This window comes from Equus asinus, chromosome 20, assembly GCF_041296235.1.
Source record: "Equus asinus isolate D_3611 breed Donkey chromosome 20, EquAss-T2T_v2, whole genome shotgun sequence".
Taxonomy (NCBI): domain Eukaryota; kingdom Metazoa; phylum Chordata; class Mammalia; order Perissodactyla; family Equidae; genus Equus; species Equus asinus.
In genome coordinates this window covers 85,486,247-85,511,088 of record NC_091809.1, presented here as the reverse complement: position 1 = coordinate 85,511,088, position 24,842 = coordinate 85,486,247, and the positions used below count along the sequence as shown (strand labels likewise).

At 47.2% G+C, this 24,842-nt stretch overlaps 1 protein-coding gene across 1 annotated transcript in view; it reads right to left on the bottom strand.

Annotated features, from left to right (window-relative positions):
* Positions 1 to 5,331: 5,331 nt before the first annotated feature.
* CLPB (ClpB family mitochondrial disaggregase) overlaps positions 5,332 to 24,842 on the bottom strand; it is a 140,836-nt gene continuing 121,325 nt past the window's right edge. Inside the window, exons 9-16 of the mRNA XM_014842026.3 lie at positions 23,913 to 23,968; positions 18,654 to 18,698; positions 18,124 to 18,285; positions 12,493 to 12,649; positions 11,586 to 11,659; positions 11,308 to 11,427; positions 10,980 to 11,084; positions 5,332 to 10,576 (exon numbers count right to left, since the gene is read on the bottom strand). Of these exons, the coding sequence (XP_014697512.3) occupies positions 10,328 to 10,576; positions 10,980 to 11,084; positions 11,308 to 11,427; positions 11,586 to 11,659; positions 12,493 to 12,649; positions 18,124 to 18,285; positions 18,654 to 18,698; positions 23,913 to 23,968 (968 nt within the window). The 3' untranslated portion in view covers positions 5,332 to 10,327. The remainder of the gene's footprint in view (positions 10,577 to 10,979; positions 11,085 to 11,307; positions 11,428 to 11,585; positions 11,660 to 12,492; positions 12,650 to 18,123; positions 18,286 to 18,653; positions 18,699 to 23,912; positions 23,969 to 24,842) is intronic.

The following is a 24,842-nucleotide window of genomic DNA, read 5'->3' as shown; positions in this document are numbered from 1 at the left end:
TGTGAATAATGCAGCAATGAATATAGTGGTGCATGTAACTTTTTGAATTAGTGTCTTCATGTTCTTTGGATAAACTACCCAGAAGTGGAATAGCTGGATCATATGGTATTCTATTTTTAGTTTTTTGAGAAATCTCCAGCTGCATTCCATAGCGGCTGCACCAGTTTACATTCCCATCAGCAGTGTATGAGGGTTCCTTTTTCTCCACACCCTCTCCAACACTTGTTATTTCTTTTTTAATAGCCATTCTTACAGGTGTAAGGTGATATCCCATTGTAGTTTTGATTTGCATTTCCCTAATAATTAGTGATGGTGAGCATCTTTTCATGTGCCTGTTGGCCATCTGTATATCTCCTTTGAAAAAACATCTGTTCACGTCCTCTGCCTGTTTTTCGATTAGGTTGTTCGTTTTTGTTGTTGAGTTGCATGAGTTCTTTATATATTTGGGATATTAACCCCTATCAGATATGATTTGCAAATATTCTCTCCCAGTTGGTGGACTGTCTTTTCGTTTGATTGATGATTTCTTTGCTTTGCAGAAGCTTTTTAGTCTGATGTTGTCCCATTTGTTTATTTTTTCCTTTGTTTCCCTTGCCTGAGGAGGCATGATATTAAAAAAGATCCTACTAAGATCCATGTGGCCATCTGGTTTTCCCAACACCATTTATTGAAGAGACTTTCTTTTCTCCATTTTATGTTCTTGGCTCCTTTGTTGAAAATTAGCTGTCCATAGATGTGTGGGTCTATTTCTGGGCTCTCGATTCTGTTCCATTGACCTGTGTGTCTGTTTTTCTGCCAGTACCATGCTGTTTTTATTACTATAGCTTTGTGGTATATTTTGAAATCAGGAAGTGTGATACCTCCAGCTTTGTTCTTTTTTCTCAGAACTGTAAAGGATTTTTTCCTTAAGCTGAGATATAATTTTTTGATATAAAAAATTGAGATAATTCACGTCTTAAAATTCACCCATTAAAAGTGTACAATTCAGTGGTTGCTTAAAGTCGCGCAGTCATCAGCACTACGTAATTCTAGGTATTTTCATCACCCCTAAAAGAACCCCCCTACTCATTATCAGTCATTCCCAGTCCCTCTTCCCCAAGCCCCTGGCAACCACTAATCTTCTTTCTGTCTCTACGGATTTGCCTATCTGGATATTTTCATATAAATGGAACCATAATATGTGCTCTTTTGTAACTGGCCTCTTTCATTTAGCATGTTTTCCAGGTTTATCCATGTTGTAGAATGAATCAGTACTTCATTCTTTTTATGACTGAATAATAAACCAACTTTGTTTACCCTTTCATTAGTTTGATGGACACTTGGGTTGTTTCTACTTTTTGGCTTTCTTTTGAACATTCGTGTAACAAGTGTTTGCGAGTGTACACCTTCGTGTCTCTTAGGTATACACTTAGGAGTGGAATTGCTGGACATATGGTAACTCTATGTTTAATCTTTGGAGGGACTGCTAGACTCTTTTCCAAAATGGTTGCATCATTTTACATTCCCAATTTCTTCACATCCTCACCAACATTTGTTATTGTCTATCTTTTTGATTACAGCCATTCTAGTGGGTGTGTAAGGATATCTCATTGTGGTTTTGATTTGCATTTCCCTGATGGCTAACGATGCTGTGCTTGCTGGCCATTTGTATACCTTCTTTGGAGAAATATCTACTCAGACCCCTTTCCCATTTTTAAATTAGGTTGTCTTTTTATTGTTTAGCGGTAAAAGTTCTTTATTTACTCTGGATATTAGACTGGCCAGAGAGGGATGAGGGTTTTGGAGGAAGTGCAGTTACTGATGATAAAACTTAGGATGCGACCATAACATAGGTGATTGAGGTGGGCAGGGGTGCAAGACCACTAAAGGAGAAAAGCAGGGTGTTGGATGAGTCATTCATGGGGAGTCGAAGCCACCAAGTATGATAGCATGTGTTGGGGCAGAGAGAGAGTGATATGGGGGCTGAATTCTTCCTTGTATGAGACAGTTATTGAGCGATCAGTAGAGAGGGTAATGACAGAAGAGCTGGAATAGTGAAACTGCTGAGTCAAAAGGAGCTGGGAGGCTGGATGAGAACTAATCATGGAGGAACAGTGGGGGCTCACTTCCTGGGTCTGACAATAAAAGCAGCTTCCGTGTAAGAGGGGAAGCAGCATTTCAGGCAAAAGCCAGAGTAAATGATGTCTTTAGGGGACAGTTAAGGTGAAGAGATGAAGCAAACATTCCAACAAGAAGGTGCTCATAGAGAAGAATTTGCTGATTACAGAAGGGCAGTGCCGAAAGGCACAGTGGAAGGGTTGGGAAGGGGAAGAGGATGTGATGTGGTGGTGGACGATCACTGAGGCTCACACTTCTTGGGATTACTGTAACAAACCTCTGCAACATGGAGGGATCAGATTTGAACAATTTTAGAGGATGGTGGGCAAACACTTCCAGGATTGTGGTCAAGGCTACATTCCTTACTTCTGCAACTGATCATGGCCCTGGGGGTGACACACTGGTGACTTCCCTCCTCCCTTACTCCTTCCATATTCCCCTGTCCTAGGTCAGCTCCTTTGATCACTAGGGTTCTTTGCCCAGTGGGCGACCCAAATCTTTGTTCTTTAAGAATTTGAGTCCTTAGCGGTCCTAGTCTGTACTGCCTGAATCAATTAGGACCACAAGAAGAGAGAAAATTGTTGAAATATAAAAAACATGAAAATAAGTCTGAGGAAATCACCTAGAATGAAGGTTCTTTTTCAAATTCACCTATTCTTTTTGGATACTGTCCTTTCTTGCCTTATGATTCCTAGTCTTCTAATTAAACATACTTCTTTTAAATTCAGACTCTTTTACTACAATTCTTGGAGCGCAAATTCTCCCATTTGCTGCATCTGCTGCCTCTTTTTTCCTTCATGGTGGTTTGTTTTCATCTTGACATCCCAGTAACATTTGAGTATTGTGAATTTGGACCACACTCTCACAAACATCAAAAGTATTAGTTTCTTCATAGGCAACTCTTTCTTTCATCCCTGAGTGACGGTAGCCTTTTTTTGTATTTCCCTCTCGATTCCCAGGTCAATGTGTAGTGTTTTTCTAGACTTCACTTCACAAGGAAGTGATCCTTTGAGACTCCTATCTCAACGTTGAAGCCCTAGCCTTCAGCCATTAGGCCTATAAATTGGTCCCAAGTCTCTATGAACTCCTTGACCTCCACTCTCACACACCCTCTGACTTTCGGATTCCCATTCATTTCTGGCACTTTGGGATTTCCCATTTTTAGTTTCAAGCCTAGTTGTGTGTCAAACTTTTTTTTGTCGTTGTTACATATTATTCAATATTTCTATGTTTGAGGTGGGAAGGAGTTTGCCTGGAACGACTCTGTTGTATATTGGTTAGAAGCCACCCCAAACTATCCTGCATAATGCAATCAAAGGGTGTTTTAAAAATAATTTAGTTTATAACATTGTGAAATTTCAGTTGTACATTATGGTCATTCACCATATAAATGTACCCCCCTCATCCCTTATGCCCACCCCCAACCCCCTTCCCCTCTGGTAAGCACCAATCGGTTCTCTTTGTCCATGTGTTACTTTATCTTCCACATCTGAGTGAAATCATAGTTTTTCTTTCTCTGTCTGGCATATTTCACTTAATATAATAACCTCAAGGTCCATCCATGTGGTTGCAAATAGGACGATTTTGTCTTCTTTATGGCTGAATAGTATCCCATTGTATATATATACTGCATCTTCTTTATCCAATCATCAGTCCATGGGCACTTGGGTTGCTTCCATGTCTTGGCTATTGTGAATAATGCTGCAAGGAACATAGGGGTGCATGGGTCTCTCTGAATTGTTGATTTCACGTTCTTTGGATAAATACCCAGTAGTGGGATAGCTGGGTTGTAAGGTATTTCTATTTTTAATCTTTTGAGAAACCTCCATACTGTTTTCCATAGCGGCTACAGCAGTCTGCATTCCCACCAGCACTGTAGGAGGGTTCCCTTTTCTCCACAACCTCTCCACCATTTGTTATTTTTTGTCTTGGTGACTATAGCCATTCTAATGGGTGTAAGATGATCTCTCAGTGTAGTTTTGATTTGCATTTCCTTGATGATTAGTGATGGTGAACATCTCTTCATGTGCCTGTTGGCATCTGTATATCTTCTTTGGAAAAATGTTCAGATCCTCTGCCCATGTTTTGATCGGGTTGTTTGTTTTGTTGTTGTTGTTTGAATTCTTCATATATTTTGGAGATTAACCCCTTGTCGGATATGTGACTGCAAATATTTTCTCCCAGTTGGTAGGCTTTTTGCTTCACTCCTGGTTTCTCAAAGGGTCTTTTTAAATACAAATGTGCACATTTCATTCTCTTAGCATGGCATTTAAGGCACTATGGAATCAGGAAACTTGCCTCTCGAGTTTCATTTTCCATCACTTTCTCCTCTTCTCCACACCCATATGGTCTCTAAACTGCAGTTACAGGCAGTAACCCTTCACTTTCTTTTGTCTCATAATTGTATTTCGGGTGTGTGTTGATGGTAGTTAACTTACTCATTCTGTAGTTCACACACTATCAGGATGGGATAGCAGGAACTGAGAGTAGTAACTGTATCTCCTGAGAGCCTAGATCCATAAAACAGTAGCTTCACATGGCTTCACCTCTGCACAACGCAGTGTAACACGACTTTAGTTAATTTTATTAAAAACGTTGTTGAGTCTAATTAGGTTTGCACTGAATTATATATTAAGAATCGACATTTTAATGATATTGTCTTTCTTTCCGAGAATCTGGTATGTCTTTTCATTTGTTAGATTTTGTTTTATGCTCTTAAATATGATTTTTTGTGAAATTTATTAAGCATTTTATAATTTTGAATAGGTAACAAATTAATGATTCAAAATTTAAAAGTATAAAAATGAAGACAGTGAATTTTCCCTTCCATTGCTATCCCCTCTCTACCCTAGTCCCCTCTCTTCCAGAGGCATTTCAGGTGTACATAAGCAAATATATACACCTATTTGTTGCAATTGTGAATGGAATACTTTTTCTTTCTTATTGTTTCTAGTTGGTTATTGCTAGAATAGAAAAAAGCTATTGATTTTTGCACATTTATCTTTTATTCAGACACCAAATTTCCTTATTAAAGCTAATAGGTTATAGCCTCTTGGATTTCCTAAATATACAGTCGTATATCAGCAAAACAAGATAATTTGTTATTTTCCAACATTTATATCAATTATTTAGTTTTCTTGCCTAATTGCTTTCACCGGAATTTTCAAAGCAGTGTTGAACCTTATCTTATTTCAGACTTTAATATTTACCATGAAAAAGGATGTTTGGTACTGGTTTTCGATGAACAGTTTCTTTTCTTTTTACTTAGAGCTTTAATTTTTCAAATCATACTTAAAGCTGTAAAATCTTATCAAATGCTTTTTCAGCATATACTGATAAAATGTTTTATCTCCCTCATTTAAAAAATTTTACTTTGAAATGATTTTAGACTTACAGAAAAGTTGCAAAAACAATACAAAGAGTTTCTGTATACCCTTCACTCAGATTCCCCAAATTTTAACACTTGACTTTTATTTTTATCATTCTGTGGGTGTATATACATATATACGTATGTGCGTGTGTATATATAGAGTTTCCTGAAACATCTGCAAATTCGCTTTATCTTTAACCTCTAAATACTTCAATGCATATTTTATAAAAACAAGGTCATCCTCTTACATAACATATAAAAATACTATCAAAATAAGAAAATTAACATTAATATTAATCTATAGACATTTAAATAGTCAAGTTCTTGATATACTGGATTATATTAATAAAATTCCTGATACTGAGGCTCGTGTTGCTGAAACCAACCTTACATGATCATAGTGTACAACTCAACTTTATTTGGAACTTCTGCATCTACAGTCACAGCTGGGACCAGGCTATGACACTCTTTTTGCACTTCATCAGGTCTGAGTATGAATCTCATGCTGGCATTTAAAAATCAACTGAGCATCTTTCTATCTTTTCCCATGGTCTGAAGCAGTGTATACAATTAAACATCACAACTCATCTGTTATTTGGGCTGGGTGATGGCTACAGTGGTGGTGGTCACTTTGTGACAATTCATTGAACTGTACACTTGTTATTTGTGCACTTTTCCATACAAATTTCAATTAAAAAGTTTAAATAAAAGGATACAATCTTTTAAAGGATAAAATTTTAAAAACTTTGCAGTTTCTTCTTTGGTAATTTATTGGTCTATTCAAACTACGTCTTGGGTCACTGTGTGCCAGGAAATTATCTATTCGCTGTTTTCAAATTTGTCGCCATAGAGTTCTCCTAAAAATACTTTAAATTCTTCCACATATATAGTTATGTCTGATTTCTCATTCCTAATCTTGTGTTTCTTTGCTCTTTTTCCTTTAATTAGGCTGAGGAGGTTTTATCTACGTTATTAGTGTTTTCAAAGAATCATTTTTCTATTCATCCTTTGTCCTCTTTTTTTTTTTTTTTTGGTTTCCTACTTTGTTTACTTCGGGTTTTATCTTTATTGGTCCATTTTCTATTTTCTTATCATTTGAACATGGATTTTTTCTAAATTTCTAAAACAATCACTACACATCTTTAAGTTTTCTTTTTGAAAAATACAGGTGTTGGGGCTGGCTTAGTGGCACAGCAGTTAAGTTTGCACGTTCTGCTTTGGCGGCCCGGGGTTCGCCGGTTCAGATCCCAGGTGTGGACCTATGCACTGCCTATCAAGTCATGCTGTGGCAGCATCCCACATATAAGATAGAGGAGGATGGGCACAGATGTTAGCTCAGGGCCAATCTTCCTCAGCAAAAAGAGGAGGATTGGCGCTGGATGTTAGCTCGGGGCTAATCTTCCTCAAAAATTAAAAATAAATAAAATAAAACAAATAAATAATAATTAAAAAATAAAAAACAAGAAAAATACAGATGGTACATTTTCATTTCCAAGTCCAGTCTCATGCATTCCAGGGTACTCAATATACTCAATAAGGTGTCTGGGTCTTACTCTGCCCCGTTTGCTCAGGGGTCCAGTCCTGGCAGGTTCTACTGCCTGGCCACAAGCACATGACAAATAAGCATGTGCTCAGTGAACAAATGATACTGTTCTATCCTAGGACCCACTGTGAAGATCTGTGCTTGCCACAGGGCCCACCCATCCCACCAAGTACCAGGAGCATGCGTCAGGTGCTGGCACTGTGCCAGGTTCTAGGAATAGGACAGTGAGCTGAACAATTGGTATCTGCCCTCCTGGAGCCTACATTCTAGTGACAAAGACAGATACAGAACTAGTAATACAAGCAAGCCGAGTATTGCCTAGCATGCTATGGAAGTATAAGAGGGGTCCAACATCACCTAGGAGGTCTAGCCAAGAATCCTAAGAAGTGATACTTAAGTTCCTCGAAATCTGAGAGTCTAGCCTGTCCCCTTGCCTCCTCTCAGTAAGGTGGCCACTCTGCTTTCTTGTACAAAAGTTATCTGGTTTTGAGTTACATGCCTGCTGCTCCTGCCACAGTTGAATGAACCAAGGGACTGACAGCCAGGCATAAGGCCTTAATCCAGTAGGAATGTCCCATATAGGATGGTCACTGACTGACTCAATTGGACATTTATATTGGACTATATATGAAGTGAAGTCTGAACACTAAAAAGAGTGAAAGGAGAAGAAACAGAGACAGCAGGAGACAAAGAAGTAGAAAAAGAATAGTAAAGTCAAAATAATGGCAGTTACAACCTCGTGGTATTGGATTGGAATTGTCGGTATCAATATGAACTCATGGCTTTTAATAAAATACAGATGGATAGATATAACAATAAATTCAGATGTGTGATGCATGTGTTCATATACATACATATATTTCCCAGCTCTGTGTGCTGAAGAGGCCCGGAAGCAATGACACTCCAGTACCAGCATCCACACCTAGTGCCCAGATCTTGGTTTCTAAGTACCATTCTCGAATAAAAGAAACCAGGAGCTGCTTGGAGAAATGGCTGATGTTAGGGCTGGGACAGGAAAAATGTGAGTGAACTTGGAACATCTTGTGGTGTCAGAAAGTAAGGCACTGCTAAAAAAAAAAAAAATGATGGGGGCAATGTTGAAACAACACAGGAGCCAACGTGAAAGTATTCCCAATGGCCAAACTAGGTCAATATGAGCAATGATATTAACTACATTAGTATCAGATTATAACCCATAGAATAAAACAAATTTCCATTAGTTTATACTGTTATAAATAAATTACTGAATAAGTAAATTGGGGAAAAGAGATAGCTGTTCCTTACAGTAGAATACCAATTAATACAGATGGATAATGAAACCGAAAGTCATCACTAGGCAAATACAACACGAAGACTTGTAAGCAAGGACCATTGAGAGATACTAACATCAGTGGGTAAAATTCTAAGGATAAATAAGACATTTGCACAGCTTTGAAGTATCTCACCATAAGGTTCTTATTAATTTCAAAGGAGAAATCAGTAACTTTACAGCGGAGAAACCTGGCACACACCGCTTCAGCCACGTGATCAAAGTTAACATCTCCCCCGCTAGGTCTGAGGCACTGAGAAGGCATGGCATCACTTCTGGGGTAGTCTTACCAAAACGCAGACCCTCAATCTAATCAGGTGAAAACCGCAGCCAAACCCAAATTGAGGGACATTCAACAAAATAACTGGCCTAGACATTTCAAAAGAGTCAAGGTCATGAAAGGGACAGAAAGATGGAGGAACTGTCACAGGCTGAAGGAGACAAAGGGAGCATGACAACAAACTGCAATGCGGGATCCTGGATTGGCGCCTGGACCAGAGACAGGACATCAGTGGGAAAACTGGCAAAACTGGAATGTCTACAGATTAGTTAGTAGTACTGTATCAATGTTAATTTCCTGGTTTTAATAATTATACTATGGTTTTGTAAGATGTTATTATTAGGAGAAGCTAGGTGAAGGGTATCTGGAACTCTACTATTTTTGCAACTTTCTGTTAAGTCTTAAATTATTTCAAAATAAGAAGTAAAAAAAGAAGAAATAATAAAAAAGAAGAGCAGTCACTGAGGTAGGGAGCAGCAGACTCAGCTCCTTGAGGGACCAGACGGTGACTGCTGGAGCATCTGCTGGAGCCCACGTCCTGACTTCTGACTGCTTTATACCCACCATGTTGTTAGGACATTCCTCCATCACTCACGGGACTTTGATTGCTGCCCCTGTTTTCTGCTTCCTGAAAGAGACTACCTAACACCAAAAGAGGGTTCCACAACGGCCCTGCAGGGGGAGGATAACGGGGTGGTGGTCAATTGTGGCTACTGCAGATGGTGCCAAAGGATGCACCACGCCCGCTGTGCCCTGCTAAGCTGAGGGTGAAACATGGTTGGTCTTCGGAAAACCCTCGGGGGATGGCGTGCAGACCCTGTGCGTAGTGACTAAGACGCAGACTGCACATGGTGCTGTTTATTCCAGGCTAACTTAACTGGGACAGTACAGACAGGGCACAGCCTGATCCCACGACCTCTCCCCCTACAGCTCTCCAACATCTATGTTGTCCGTCTCCTGAAGGAGGCCCCCCAGAGCTGAGCTTGCTTGGTCATCTGGTACTGATGTTTAGTCCCAGAGTAGAGCAGTCAGCCTTCCTCCTGGAGGTGCCCACGCTGGCCTAGTTCCGAGGCTGGAGAAACATGGTCTAGCCTGACCCCAGCACGAAGGGTGAGGAGGATCAGTAGCTATGATAGGGCGGTTGAAGGGGGAAGGGTTCTATGGGCCCCTTCCCCTTGGAATTTTAGGGCATGGGCAAGGGGTAGCCACGGCCTAAACTGCAGAACCTCTGTGCCTGGGCCTCTGCACTCTTCGTCCACTGTCCGTGGAGATGTTCTGGGGACTCAGCTGCATGAAGGCCAGCAAAGGGTGGCAGGTCACAGCCTGGTCCCCATCTTCTTCCAGCCAGATCTGTTCTTAGCTGCCATAGTTCTGAGCTTCCAGGGAACATGATAAAGTTCCAGAGACTGTGGGGCTTGGGGATCATGCTTAAGGACAGAGATAAGGGACCTCCGTCCCCTCCCTGCCTTGAAGGGGTGGAGGGCAGTTCCTCTCCTGGAAACTTGTTAGTAGGTTTGGGGCCCACGATGAAGGGGCCAGGGGAGGGCAAAATTCCTGCTTTCGACTTGGGGCTGAGGAGGGGTCCTCCAGGGGCTGTGAGGAGGTAAGAGGCCTTAGGCTGGGTGGAGAAGAGCGAGAGGCATGAGGGGAAGCTAGGTCGGTTCCCATGCCACAGCTGAGGGGCCTTTATTGGATGTTGAGGGCATGGAGAGGCAGGTAAAGTAGATGCTAGAGGGTGTGGCACACCTTCTCAGGGTGTAGTGGTGCCCGGATGTCCAGTTTGCGGGTCTTGCTGTCCTTGTCGATGATCTCCAGCCGCAGCTTGGGTGGACGCTTCTCAGCCTTGGGGGAGGGCAGTTCAGGGCTCTTGAGTAGCTGCTTGTCTGAGTCCTCCACAGTGATGCGCAGAGTACAGCCCCCCGGCAGAAGGTCCTGCTCGTAGGCAGCCGCCAGCTGGTTCACCACACGGCGCTCTACCTGCAGGCAGTAGGTGGAGTGGTCATCACTGCCAAGGCCGGGGCCAGCTTGTGGCCTGAGCCCAGAGGCCACACTCTGTTACTCATGGACAAGTACTTACTCTGGCTTCAGTTCTCTCATCTGCAAAGGGCTAACAACACAGAACCTGTAGGCCTGTGCTAACGACTCACTGACGTCAGTTTCTGAGGTTCCCAATTCAGTGCCCCATCCTGGTAGGAGGTCATACTCGGTTACCCTCCAGGACAGGGGTTTTATTGATCAGATTGTGTTTTTGTTCTGAAGGTATGAACAATCCCAGCAGCCAGACTCTAGGGAGACAGGCTGGGAGCCCCAGGACTGGGTCTTGGGGCAATGGGGAGGGACGTGTGGAGGTGCCTCACTTCTCCCAGGCTCCTGTGCTCACCTCATGCTTGATGGAGCGGGCGCCATAGTGTACATTGTAGCCGTCGACCAACACGTCTGCCACCTCGCGGTCCCAGAGCAGTGTGATGTTGTGCCTTTGCTTGGCCTGAGACAGGTTAGATAGGAGCATGGCTGCATGTGGCCCAGTGCTTTCCATCTCTCACCACTCTGGCCTGAGGCCTGGGCCTGTGAGAGACTATGGGCTCCCATGGCCACTGGCCCCACACCGCTGTGCTCCACCTTTTGGGAGGGGGTGTTTCAAGCCCAGTGTTCCCTGCTTTCCAGTGGGCAGATGTCCCATCCCCACCCATAGCAGGCCCCACTCTTACCCTCTTGGCCCAGAAGTTCAGTTCTTTGTTGACTAGCTGGATGAGCTCCGAGTGGCAGAAGGGGAGGAAGTAGACGATCTCATTGATTCGTCCCAGAAACTCATCCCTGCGGAAATGAGCCTGCAGGGCCAGGTTAGGGGGCGGTGAGCTCAGCGACCCGGAGTGGGTAAAGGAAATTACTGGACTCCAATGGGGAAGAGTGGGGGGCTTCCATATCTTTAGGATGGCAAAGAGGACCCCCACAACCCAAGGCCCAAGCAAGGACAAAGACCTCTTACTTTTAGGATGGGGCGAATCACATTCTCCTTGAAGTTCTTTGAGATAGTGATCTTGTCATTAATCTGGACGTCCCCTGTGGAGACAGAATCATAAATTGCCCATTCCCCACACCCAGGGAGCTTCGGGAACTGTGCCTGCTCCTGGGCCCCATCCACGAAAAGAGCCCTGGTCCTGCTCCTGATGGTCAGTGTGATCCTGTCAAGGTCTCAGGCTCTCCGGGCCTCAGCCTGGTCTCCTCACCCGAACGGTGAGAGGAAGGGACTGGGTACTTTTTAGGCCCTTCCAGCTCTCCTGTGCTACAAAGCCTGGAGTTCCTGAGGGTGGGAGATGTGTGAGGGAGGGGAGGGGAGAGGAGAAGAGTCAGGACCAAGGCTTGAGTTCTGACTTGGAAGAAGGGGGTTGGAGGTTCAATCCCAAACAAAAAGGTGACAGACATGGCCTCCTGCCTGATGCTCTCCCTTTCCAGCACTCTCCAGGGCCCACCAACACAGGAAGCCTCTCTAGCTGAAAAAGGTTGTGTCCATCTCTGTATAGTTTCTGATCTGCCATTCCCCTTGTTGTACCAAAGTGTCTCTATCTGTTGAGTGTGCATCTCTTCAGTCCCCTAAGACCCCGGCCTCTTCTTGGCCCCTCGCCCTGGGGTGGCTCTGTCCACTTCTTTGTCTGAAGCCCTTCTGTCACCCGAGAGACTTGGAGCTCTCTTGAGGAAGTGGTGGTAGTCTCTCTGTCTGTCTCCCTCCACTATCTGGTATGGTGCTTGGTGTCTGGTCAGCGCCAGCTAAGGACAAAGACACCTACCAGGACCTTCAGCTGGGCCCAGGACCCCAGTGCCATCCTTGTCACCAGATGTACCGGAGGCCTGGTCACTTGCCCAGTTGCCCAGAGGGCTCAGGCCCTGTGCCATACCAAGGTTCTCGGCGATACGGTTATGGCTCATCTCCAAAGCTTCCTGCCTCAGCTGCAGTGCGTGCTGTGCGATCTCATCGCTGGCCACATTGGAGGTCATGATGAAGATGGCATCCTTGCAGTCGATGGTCTTCCCTTTTCCATCAGTCAGCCGGCCCTGGGAAGGAACAGTGACTGCATGGTTAGGGAGCTGTAAGGCTGGGTATCTCTTCCAGGAGGTCTTTCTAGAACCCCTGTGCCTCCCCCTCTCCCTGGCAGAGTCAGCTGTTCTCTCCTCTGGGTTCTCTGAGCACTGTTCTCACACCTTGGCTGCAACTGCTCATCCACTGAGGGGCTCCAGGTGAGATGGCACGTCCTGTTGGGCATCTCTCAGGGCACCCAATCACCCTTGGCATCCAGAATTCAGCCTGATTACACAGGCATCCATCTAACACACTTTCCTGGAGGCCCATTCTGGCCAGGCTCCGTGCTGGGGCACTGGGGACTCATTGAGCCTTCGACACGCTCCCCGTGTACAGGAGTGAGGCCCCGGAAACAAGCAAAGACAATTCAGTGGGTTAGGTGTCATGGTAAATGGAAGCCCTGGTTGCTGCAGGAGTTCAGAGGAGGGTATCCCACAGGGCCACGTGAGGACTAGATAAATGAACTGAAACAGGGACAACCTGTGCATCTTTGGAGCTGTCCTCTGGCCCGACAGAAAGGGCTAGAAAATAAGGCTCCTCTTTTGACCAACTTGAGAAGTTTCCTTGGAATCTTCACCTCTTTCTAGACATAGAAGAAAGCACCTATACTGGAGACAGATGCACCATGGAAAGAGAAAAGGAGCAACAGCAGAGGGAAGAGACAGAAGAATGAGTAAAGTACAGCTGTCTGTGGCCATCCAGTTCAAGGGCAGGGAGCTCCGCCCACTCAGCAAATCCCAAGGCCAGCACTGTACGAGAGCACTCCGCAGTCATTCACAGCAAAAGCGACAATCAGGGCCTCAATGAGAGGAGCAGATGGAGTAACAACAGGGACTCTGATGGGGCACGTCCACCTCCACTACAGGTGCCCTGCCTAGTGCTTTCTGTGCACTAAACGTCACTCCACAAGAACAGAGGCTGGGTCCTCTGGGTTCTCACTGGGTCCTAGAATTGTCTCTGGCACACCGTAGATGTTCAGTACCTGCTTGCTGAATGGCTGAACCCTCACAACCCCTACAAAGAAACTGAGGCTCAGAGAGGTTAAGTAACTTGTTCAAGGTCTCACAGTTAGAAAATAGTAGAGCTGAGGCTAGAACCGTCTGACTCCAGAGCCCATGCCCTTCCCTCTGCACCAGGCCCCTGAGGTTATACCTACAGCGCTGGATAAATAAGGCCTCATGCAACTTTCAAAATAAAATTTTCTCAGAATTCTGCCAAATTCAGTTTGCTTCCTTTGATCCTCACTGGAGAGAAGCAACTGGGACAGGTGTGGGGAGAGGGAGCCCTGCATGGGATTTCCTCTGGGTTGCAGACAAAGCACAGCTCCTGCCAAGCTGCAGACCATGGCTCTGGGTTGGGTCACTGACCTCAGCCTGTCGGCTCCTGCCTGAGCCCGCCTCGCCGGCACCCAGTCCTCCCCAAGCCTCTCCCTTGCCCTGGCGGTGGGGGCTTGCCTCAGGGTCAGTCCTGCTTCTAACGCCAGTGCAATGGCAGACCAGCTCTGGCCCTCAGCAGCAAGAGAGGAAGGAATGTGCATTAACTGAGCACCTACTGCATGCTGGGCATGGTGTCAGGTGCTTTTCAGCCTCGCTCAGAGGCTGCTGGCACAGGCCTCTAAGAAAGTGTTAGTTCCAAGGGGGTCTACTCCAAAGTGGCTTCGCGATCCAGGTCCTAGTCGCTCTCCTATCCATGCCTTGGGGCAGGAAGAGGGGAAGGTAAGGGTGCAAGTGGATGTTCCTGAGTTTTGCCATTAGCTGTCCTGCTTACGGGTTACAATATGACAGATTCTACTCAGGCCAATTCTAGTTTTGGGGACCAGGTCTGCATATGTGTGTGATGTGCCCAAGTGTGTGCACATGACACTGTGTTCGCAGAGTGCAACCCTGAGAACTGAGCGCACACACTGCTGTACTAGCCAGGGCAATAACCAGCGGCAATTTCATTCTGAGAGATCAAAGCTCTGCTCGTAACTGGGCATGAGGATGGGTCCCAGGTGGGTGAGGGGAGCAGGTGCAGGGTATGACTGACCCAAAGGGTGCCTTCCACAGTGCTCCTTCTCCTCAGGGTCTTTGGCAATAAAGATGTGCCTCCAAGAGGGAGCTGTCACTGTCCCACCTCCCAGACAACTGGAGTGCGCACGTCCTGGGTAGGGGGCGAATCTTCACCCCAGGGTTATAGGGGTTGCTTTCCCACTATCTCATGTATGAATCCTTGAAAGGAGGAGAAGAGGGTGGGCTCCCTGGGGGCCAGTGTCTTCCTGGGACTTGGGCCCTGTGCTGTAGGCTCTGAGGTCACCAGCAAAGTGACCAGCATTAGCCCTGCTTGTTGTTTTGGTGAGAGCATTGGGCCTCCTGCTTTTCTGGGTCCAAGCTTGGGAGAGCTGGGCTGGGTGGGAATGAGGGGCTTCCCTCATGCCCCCAGATCGGATTAGGTGCCCTTACAACTTCCCGCTACTTATCCTAGAGCAGGACTCACCATAGTGGGCTCAACTGCTTTTTGCTTCCTGTCTCCCGCACTCACCATGAACACCGAGGCAGGGACCGTGCCTGGTCTGTGTCCCCTCTTGCCCCACACGGAACCACATTCTCTCGTTTGCCTCCTGCCTCTCTGGCAATTCCCTCTTTGACTCTCTCCTGAGAGGTCACAAGGCTCTGTTTAGCCCTCTCTTCTCCGCACACCATACTCTCCCTGGCTGAGAGATCTCATTCCTTCCTGCGGCTTCCATCCCCGCTGTGCTGAAGCACCCCTGAACCTCTACTTCCAGTCCAGACTCTCCAACTGACGAGCAGCGTCTTGGACACTGCCATCTGGCTGTCCTTCAGGCATCTCCTTCTCAACAATTTCAACCCTCAGCTCCTCACCTTCCTTGCCAATCTGCTGCTCGTCCTCCTGAGTTCTCTGCCTCAGTGGATGGCAGAAGTAGCCATCTGGTCACCCAGGCTGAAATCCTGTCACTGGTCATCCTCGGCCCCTCCCTCTCCTCACATTCAATCACCGAGCCCTGCACAGCTGACCTTCTGGTAGCTGTCTCCATCCCGCGGCCCTTGCTTTAGAGCAGGCCTCCCCAGCTCTAGCCTGGATTCTTCAATAGTCTCCTTGCAGCTCCCCTTTCTTCCTTCCAGTCCATTCTCTCACCGCTGCCTACAAGATCTTTATAAAGTGAAAACTTGATCATGTTTCTTTCTCGTTTAAAGTCTTTAAAGGCTCCTTATGATCTACCAAATAAATCCACACTCGTTTGCCCGGCATATTAACTGGCCCGTCTACCTTACCCACTCACCTCCACCACTCTGTTCTCGCCTTCCCTGCAAGTGGAGCCGTATGAACAGCTATGGTTCCCTGGATAGACCAGGCTGTCTCATGTCCCTGTGCTTCCGCACATTAAGTGTCTGCGGCCGGCCCTCCTCCACTCTGTTCACCTAGCAAATAGTTACTCATCCTTGGAAGGTTTGCTGAATTACTGCTGAATTAGTTAGTCAACAGAGCAGTTCCCCTGCCTCTGTGGGCTCTGGGAATGGCTGGAGTAAGCAAGGTCCCTGTCCTCAAGGAGCATACAAGCATAAATCTGGCTGAGCGATCTGAGATGGCAGCTTTCATCCACAGAACCAAGAGCATAAATATCAGAAACTGCAGTAGGCTGGCGGGGGCTGTAGGAAGGAGTTATTATCAACTCCCAAAAGGTAGTCAGTGGAGTGACAGCAGCTGGGGAGGGGTGGATGGGCTTACCCGTTAGGGTGGTAAGCATCTTCCAGGTGGGGCTGGTTGCATTTCAGTCAGCAGTTGCCTTCCCTCTCCCTGGGCCAAGGAGGCCATCAGAGGTATGTCTCCAGGGGTGTCAGAGGCCAGACAGGCTGCAGTGCTCACCCTCCCCGAGCTGGGCTCTCTCTTCCTGTGAATTCTTCACCGCATATCTACCTCTCTCTTTCGGGCCTAGCTGCATGGAGTTACTATTTAAGCTGGAGGATCTGTAACTGGACTGCCTGGGTTTGAATCCTGGATTCCTTCTTCCTAGCTGTGTGACCATGGGTGTATTACCTCTCTCACTTTACTTCAGTTTCCCCATCTGTTATAGGGAGGCAGTAATAGTAACTATCTTCATAGGGTTGTTGGGAGGATTAAATAAGTTGATACCTGTAAATTTTTTAGAACAGTGCCTCATACATAAAGTGCAAAAATGTCAACTACTATCGGGCCTCTTTTCCACCCGTCTACTAGGCAGGCAGTTCCCAGAGGCCAGGTTTGAGTCTCGTCCATTGCTTGTATCTGAATCCCACCACGAGGGTGGAACAGAGTGGGAGGTCTCAGAGCACAGGTGTGGGAAACTGAGCATGTGACCTTTGAAGGACTGGCCTGCATCCCTCAGAGAGGAGTCCAGGGACAGGGAGCAGCTGAGGGGCTAGAAGACAGCAACAAAACTGCGGCAGGGGCAGGGATGCTGGGCCAGGCGAGGAAGGTGGGGGCAGCTGTGGGGACATTTGGAGCTGGGTCTTCCTGGCTTGGTACCTGGTGTGCTATTTCGTTCGGGGGAGTCCCTGCCTGCACCTCATCTAGTGCACTTATGACAAGGGAAGCAAAATCCCTTCGTGTTTTCCCAGGGCTGGAGGGGGCTCAATGGAAAAGGGGGCTGGACTCCATCAGCCCACATGCTGGCTAATATAGTCCCTGCACGGGAGCAGAAGAGGAGCCTCATGCTTGGGTCTGCAGGACCCCTGGACAAGACGGAGGGCACCTCCTCCCACAATCATAAGCTCTCCATCCCCTGCTCACGTAAGGTGGGGTACAGATCTTGGCTCCTCCATATGGTAGCTCTGTGGCCTTGGGCAAGTCATTTATAACCTCTCTGAACCTCAGTCCCTCCATCTGTAAAAATGAGACAGTTTCTACCTTGCCGGGCTATTGTGATGATCAGCGATAACATCTGTAAAGTCTTTAGCACAAGCCCAGTACGTGGAATGTGCTGAGTGAAGGGGAGTTCTGCTCCATTTAAGCTCACTTCACCAGTGGGGGGACTGTCTAGCTTGTGATGAGCCTGGAGTTCACAGAAGAAAAGGGCTCCATGAGCCAGAAAGGTTCCTAGAGCTTATCTTGGATGCAGCCTCCTTGTTTGTCACACGAGCTCCCTGAGGCCTAGAGATGGAGCAGAGCTGGAACTTAAAATTCAGGTCTCTCTCTCTCTCCTGGCGCCTCTGCCCCACTCTGTCTCTCTAGAAGGTAGCTTAGGCAGCAACAAAATTTCAGCTCTTGGCAGTGCTGATCTTCCCTTAAGTGCCCAGCCTGGTCCTGGTCGAGAGGGGGAGAAGCCACATCTGCTAAGGGACTGAATGCACACATCGGGAGCAGCAAGTTGAGGAATGATCAGACAGGCCTCTGGGCCCTTGGTCCCTGCTGTTCACAGCTCCCCATACCTCCAGGTGTCCCCTACTCTCTCCCGGCCCAAGCTGACTTTCACCTCATCAAACAGCTGCAGCATGATGGTGAGCACATCTGGATGGGCCTTGTCCACCTCATCAAAGAGCACCACAGCATTGGGGCACTGCTTCAGCTTCTTGGTCAGCTGGCCACCCTCCTCGTGGCCAATGTAGCCTGGTGGGGACCCGATAAACTTGGCCACCTGGTAGAAGGAAGAAAACATGTGAGGAAGGCCTTTCTATGCTTTCAGTTTCCAATATGGGACATGCACGGGAAGATGGCTTTATACGCAAAGACTGCCTGTCTCAGCGAGGACAGCTGGGCTGTCTCCCGGAGTGGCAGGAATCCTGCCATGATGGGAGAGCAGTTAGATCTTCTCTATGTTTATTCCTCAGAGCAAATCCTATGCAAAACAGATCAGTGACCATGCTGCACACGTATGTCCCCAAAGGACAAATCCCAGGGCTACCAAATTATATCAGGCCCAAATGACAAGTCACATCAAAATACCCAGGCAGAGCCATGTTCACAGACCCCCCAAACCAGGCTCCACCGAGGACTCTCACTCACCTCATGCCGCTCCTGGAACTCAGACATGTCCAGCCTGATGAAGCCCTGTGTGGAAACAAGCAGGAGTCCATTCAGAGGCAGGAAGGCAGAAGGAAGGGTTAAGGAGGAGAGCATCTCACAGGTCCCCTAGGCTTTCAGACCCCACTAACCCAAGGTCTTCTATCCCCTTCTCATGATATATTTTTTTCTGGCTCCTTGTCTCCTTTTCTGTGTATTCCTTCCCCACGCGATTCCCTCATTTGCTACCTTAACAAACCCAAGTCACGTCCCTGCCTTTCTAAGTCTGGCTCAGAATGTCTTTTTTCAGGCTGGGTTCTACTGAGGGGATTATCACATCATCCACCCCCCCACCCCACATTTCCAGAGGGCATCCTGTGTGTGCTGGGCACTGGAGCTACAACGGTGGACCAGTCCTGGTCTCTGTCCTCGAGGACCCGCCCATCGAGAGGGGCAGGCAGACGTGGACAAAGTCAGTCACGATCAGCGTGGACAGTGATGAGATGGAGGGGAGTACCAAACACCCTGACAGCTACGTGCTGTCCTCGACTTGGTGAGTCTGTGTGGGCACATGTCCCTTTGTTTTAGTTTACTTCTTTTTTAAACTAACAAATCTACGTATTCACATGTCTTCATCTAAGAGCTATCCATAATGTAGCCTGCAGCCCCTCCCTGTCCACCGTTAAGCCCAGGGGTGTTTTCCAGGGAAGTGGCCCCTGGGGTGAGGTGATTAGGCCCAGGAAGAGGACATCTTGTAGTGTGGGGTTTGTGAGTTAACACAGGCAGAGTGCCCACTCCTTTCATGAAGAATTTAGCGATTTAGGGGGTTATAAGGGCGTTCGCAGGTGCCCTGTCTCTTGAACCAGACCAGCGTTCCCCACAATCCCCCAGGCTCCTGTCCTACCAGCACATGCTTCCATTCAAGAGAATGCACTCACCGAACACGCTTCTCCTGAGAGCTGGGGGGACGGGGCAGTAACGCTGAGAGTCTTATTATATATGTTATTTTTTATATAAATATATATGTTATAAATATTACATATATATTATACGTCTGAAACCCAGGTCACATTCTAGCTCAGCTGCTGGTCAGAAATTCACTCAGTGACGTACTTCTAGTTTCTTCTCTGTCCTGTCACTCTGCACCCAAGGTACAGGGTGGCAGAAAGAACCCTGGGCTGGGAGCCAGAGACTCAGCTTCCAGTCCCAGTTCTGCCACTGTCTGTGTGGCCCTGGGTATGCTATCTCCCCTTTTTTGAGTTGTAGTCTCTTCCTATGTAGCAGGCCCTTGGTTCCTCTCTCTGCCTCACTGGGGGCCTGAGGAGAGGACCTAACCCAAGAGGTGGGAAAGGGCTTGGGGAAATTATTAAGGTGACATGGGGGTGATCACTGCTATCAGAGCACACGGGGCAGGAGCCAGCAAGCACTGCTACAGGGCTCCGGCAGCTCAGCCAAGAGAGAGGCTTCAGGAAGGGTGGGGGGATGGACATGGGGAAGGTGGGAGTGCTGCCCAGAGGGAACAAGGGGCTGGGAGCCACGAGATGGGTGTCTGCTGATGATAGCTGACAGTCCCTGGGGGCCTACAATGTGCCTGGCAATGTTCTAAGGAAACTATAAAGGGCTTAGAACATGTACAAGTCTATGAGGTAAGTACTATTATCATCCCCACCTTACAGATGAGAAAACTGAGTCACAGATTAAAGTAACTTGCTCAAGGTCACCCAAGCTGGGCCATCTGGCTCCAAGCCACTATGCCCTACTGCCTCCTATTTCCCACTCTGTTAATCAGCTGGGATCTTGGCAGTCTTCATCTGAAGGGTTCTGAGCCTGGTGCCCAGCTAGCAATCAAGGTCGCAGGATATGGGGAGTACGGACTGTAGTGCTTACTTACATCAAGTGACCTGGGTTCTAGTTGTTCTACTGATTTGCTGAGTAACTCTGAACAAGTCTCAGGGCTTGATTTTCTTGGCTGGAATAATTTTTGTTTCACATGATCTTAGCTCAGGGTTATCTAGAAGCAGGGCAGCAACGACAGTAATATCCAACATGCACTGATTGCTCACCACGTGCCATGAATGGTGCTTAGCATTTTATATCATTATCTCATTTAACCTTCCTATCAACCCAATGAGACAGGCACATTAACGAAGCCATTTTACAGTGGAGAAAAGAGATGTAAACAGAGATCACAGCCAACTCCACAGGGTCGTTTAGAGTTGGATGTGAACCCAGGCAGGCGGACTTAGATCCCTGCTTTGATCCCTTCATCACACCACCACTACAACCCCAAGTCTTCAGGGCTCCACCACCCTCCTCCAGGATGAGCCCACAGAACACCAGTAAGGCTCCTTCTCAAGGATTATTAACCCTAATAATGGAAGTTAACAAAGCTGCTCAATTTGGGAGAAGTAGTAGAAACTAAAGAGAGAAAAAAAATAAGCTCACAGATCTGACAAAAGAAATTATATAAATGTGCAAACAATGCCTTGTGAGGCAGCCTGGTCTGGAAATGTGACTCTTTACAAATGAGAAAACTAAGGATCAGAGAGCCAGAACTCAAATTCAAGTCACCGACTCCCAGGCCAGTGCTCCTTTCATTTAGGCAGATCTACCGTCACTGGGCCCTGTACACGACACCTCCCTTACATCATTCCCTGGGTCCTGTGGCATCAGGTAAATCTGTTAGACAGTAGACAGCTTACAGTCCAGGCCTGGAAGCCATTTTTTTTTTTGAGGAAGATTAGCCCTGAGCTAACATCTGTGCCCATCTTCCTCTATAGGTGGGACGCCTGCCACAGCACGGCTTGACAAGCAGTGCATAGGTCCGTGCCTGGGATCTGAACCAGCAAACCCCAGGACACTGAAATGGAGCATGCAGACTTAACTGCTATGCCACCAGGCCAGCCCCCAGGACTGCCAGATTTTGAAGGCAGATCTCAAACTTGCCTGTCACAATGTTTATGCTAAACACAGATTCTGTAATGAGTTGGCCCACAAGGCTGGTACAGGTAGAGTTCTAAAGAAGCACTAACTATGATTTAAAAATAAAATATATAGATGGTTATACTGGGCTTCTCAAGCCTCCATCTCCCTATGTGACATGGGGACAAACCGACAACTTCAATATCTAGCCTCCTATTGCAGCTGAGAACAACGGTATTGAGAGAAGAGTTGAGAGACCGGATTCTGATTTTACTTGTTTCTCTAACAAGTGACCTTAAACGAGCCCCTTAATGCTGTAGGGTCTCAGTTTTCTCATTTGCAAAGTGGGTCCAATTTAGCATCTATGCTATCTTCTTCATAGAATCAGAAAAGATGGTCGATGGGGTTCTGCTGTGGAAAGCACGAGGTGACGAAGTATGAGACAAAGGATCGATTGGGCACCTACTGTGTGCTAGAGCCTGAGCTGGCTTGTTCAGATTATCTCACTTGATGCTCACAACAACCTCAGACACAGGGTTGGAGAGCTTCCCTTTGAGGCAAGAGAGCTGAAACTTGGAGGGTGAGAGCTGAAACTTGGAGGGTGAAAGCCATCTGCCCAGGGCCAGTAGAAAGCAGAACTGGAACCTGCACAAAGGAATGGCTGGCTCCGGAGCCTTGAGCACCCAGTCCCTGCCTCCAAGGGCTGATGGTGGTCCTTCCGTCTCCCAGGTGAGACGTGTTGAAGGGCGCCATCGTCACGCTTTCAGGACATCCTGCACTGGTGTGAATCTGTCTCTCGTCTAGATGCTCCAACTGAGAAATTACTTGCATCATCAGTCTTTTAACAAGCCCTTCTCCTTTCTATACCAGCACATCAGCAGATCCTTTCCTCCTCCTTCTACTGTGTATGAAGACATATTAAGACAGCTTGGATAAGGAGATTATAATTTGTAATTAAATATTAACCTTTCTGACAGTATTAAAATTAAACCACTCAGAATTCTTCATCCCTAATCAGGTGGTTCCTGCCCGTAACTGCATCTTCCCTAATAGTCTTGCTAGTTTATGGCCCTTTCCAGAGTGCTAATTGTTTCAATTGCTGCCAACCTGATGAATTGTCTTAAAAACGCTATTTCGGTTGGAGCATATTAGTATGCCACGCGCTGCTTCTTGCCTGCCTGGCTGGCTCTGCTCTGGGTTTGGTTGAGGCAGAGCACAGCTACTGGCAGAGCCAAGGAGGCTTAAGAGCCTTCAGCCAGTTATAAGGCAGAAGGGGGCCAGGGATGCAGCTCAGGAGGACAGAGCCTCAGCTACCTGGTTTCTGTGGCCGTCAGGCTCTCAGGGAGGTGGCAAGGGGGCAGCTAGGCCAGAAACAGGACAGGAGGTGTCCAGGACTCTGCTGCTAGGGTCATTTGGCTGGCAGAGGCTTGGGAAACTCCTAACTGCCTCAGCTGAGGAGGCTTTCCATAACTAGGCAAGGGCATCTGAGATCGTGGGCAGTCTCCCGTGGTGGACAGTGGGACTTCAGCCTCCACATGGAACGCTGGTACAAAGAAGAATGTTTGGCTTCAGCTGAAATGTTTCTGCAGTCTCCAAGGACTGCTCTCTCTGACATTTCTCTCTGTGTGAAAGCATTTCCTGTCAGCCCAAAGTCAAACGAGCATGCCTTGGAAAGCCAGAGTCTGAACAAATAGGGCACAGGGACAGCACTTCCCCATGCAGAATTCAGGCTCCAGGTCATGGGGGAAAGAGGACTGTGACCACCCTACAGCTTAAGGCATAAGAAACCACGTTGAAAAGCTCCTGTAGGATGGAGAGAGCAACAAGGCTTCCTCTCTTACAACTTGTTTTCTCCCACAGGCCCCAAGATTCCAAGACACCCTCTAGCAAGGCCTTGAAGGCACTGGACAGTAATGGTATGTTTCTAAAGCTGTTTACCCTCTCCAGACTGAGTTCCTCGGGGCAGGGAGAGTGTCTTAATAACCACCGTATCTTCAGCATCTAGTACAATACCTGGCACAGAGTAGATGCTTGAAAATATTGTATGGATGAATCTCACTGGGTTCTCCTAAGTGCCCCAAGAGTGAGGCAAGGCAAGGATTGTCTTCTTATTTCACAGATGAAGAAACCAAGGCACAAAGAGGTTGGATAACTTGCCCAAATTCCTGGAGCAATTGGTGGCCCAGCTGGGGCCAGCACTGAGGCCTGCTTCCCGGGCCAGGGCCTGGCCTACCTTTCCCATTGGCTATTGCTGAATTCAAGGAGCCTAGGACTTTTAGGGCTGGCAGGAGTGGCAAGGTCTCCATGGCCTACAGATCAGGCCTAGGTCCCAGCTCTTACCTTTTTGGCGTCTTTGTGCATATATTTGGCTGTCTGCTTGGCCAGCTCTGTTTTTCCTAGTAAGAAGGAGAGGAGAGGTGTTGGGTTAGGACCAGATGACTATCTCCTGGAATGAAAGAATATTAGAAATGCATGGACACTGGAAATACTATATTTTATGGTTGGGAATGTTGAGGCTCAGATAGGGTCGGTGACTCTCCCAGTCTCTGAGGGAATTAACGGTGAAGCTGGGACCAGAATCAAAGTCTACACTGCATCTTGATTTTTCTGTGGATAGAGATTGAGGCTTTTTGTCTACAGGAGCATCCTAAGAATAGGCGGTTGACTCTTATAATCCAGAGCCAACTTGTTCTTTCAAGTCCAGCACAAACCTTGCCTCTCGGAAGAGCACCCTGACTTCCTGGCTCACTGCCCTACATCTCACTAGACACCCATGGTCTTGTCATCCAGCCTGGCCCAGGAGCCACAGGCCGAAGAGAGGCAGGGAGGGGATGAAGTGCAGCTCTTCTTAGCTTCATAGCCTCTTTCTGTAACATAAAGAAGGAATGACAACACCAAAGTGGTGGCTCTGAAGTGCCATTTGCTATGATGGTCAAGCCCCTGGAAGTCATTGTCTGGTACAGGAAGTCAAGTTCTACAGTATCATAGTGAGATCATGGTAACCTTTTGGGACTCTACATCTGAAGGAGAGCTAGGCCCAAGAAGATGCTGAGAGGGGAAGAGAAGGAAACACACACATGAAGATCCCCCTCAAGACAATGGTGGGAGGTGGCGGTGCAGGTGGGGCGGTCTGCAAGGGCGGAGAGTGAGGGGGTGAGAATGATTCAGATAATCGAGCCTGAGTGGTTAGAAAAATACCCAACCCATTTTATTGTAACCAACTTTGCTATGCACCTAGCACTGTGCTGGCCATCAAGGGCTTTCTTTAGC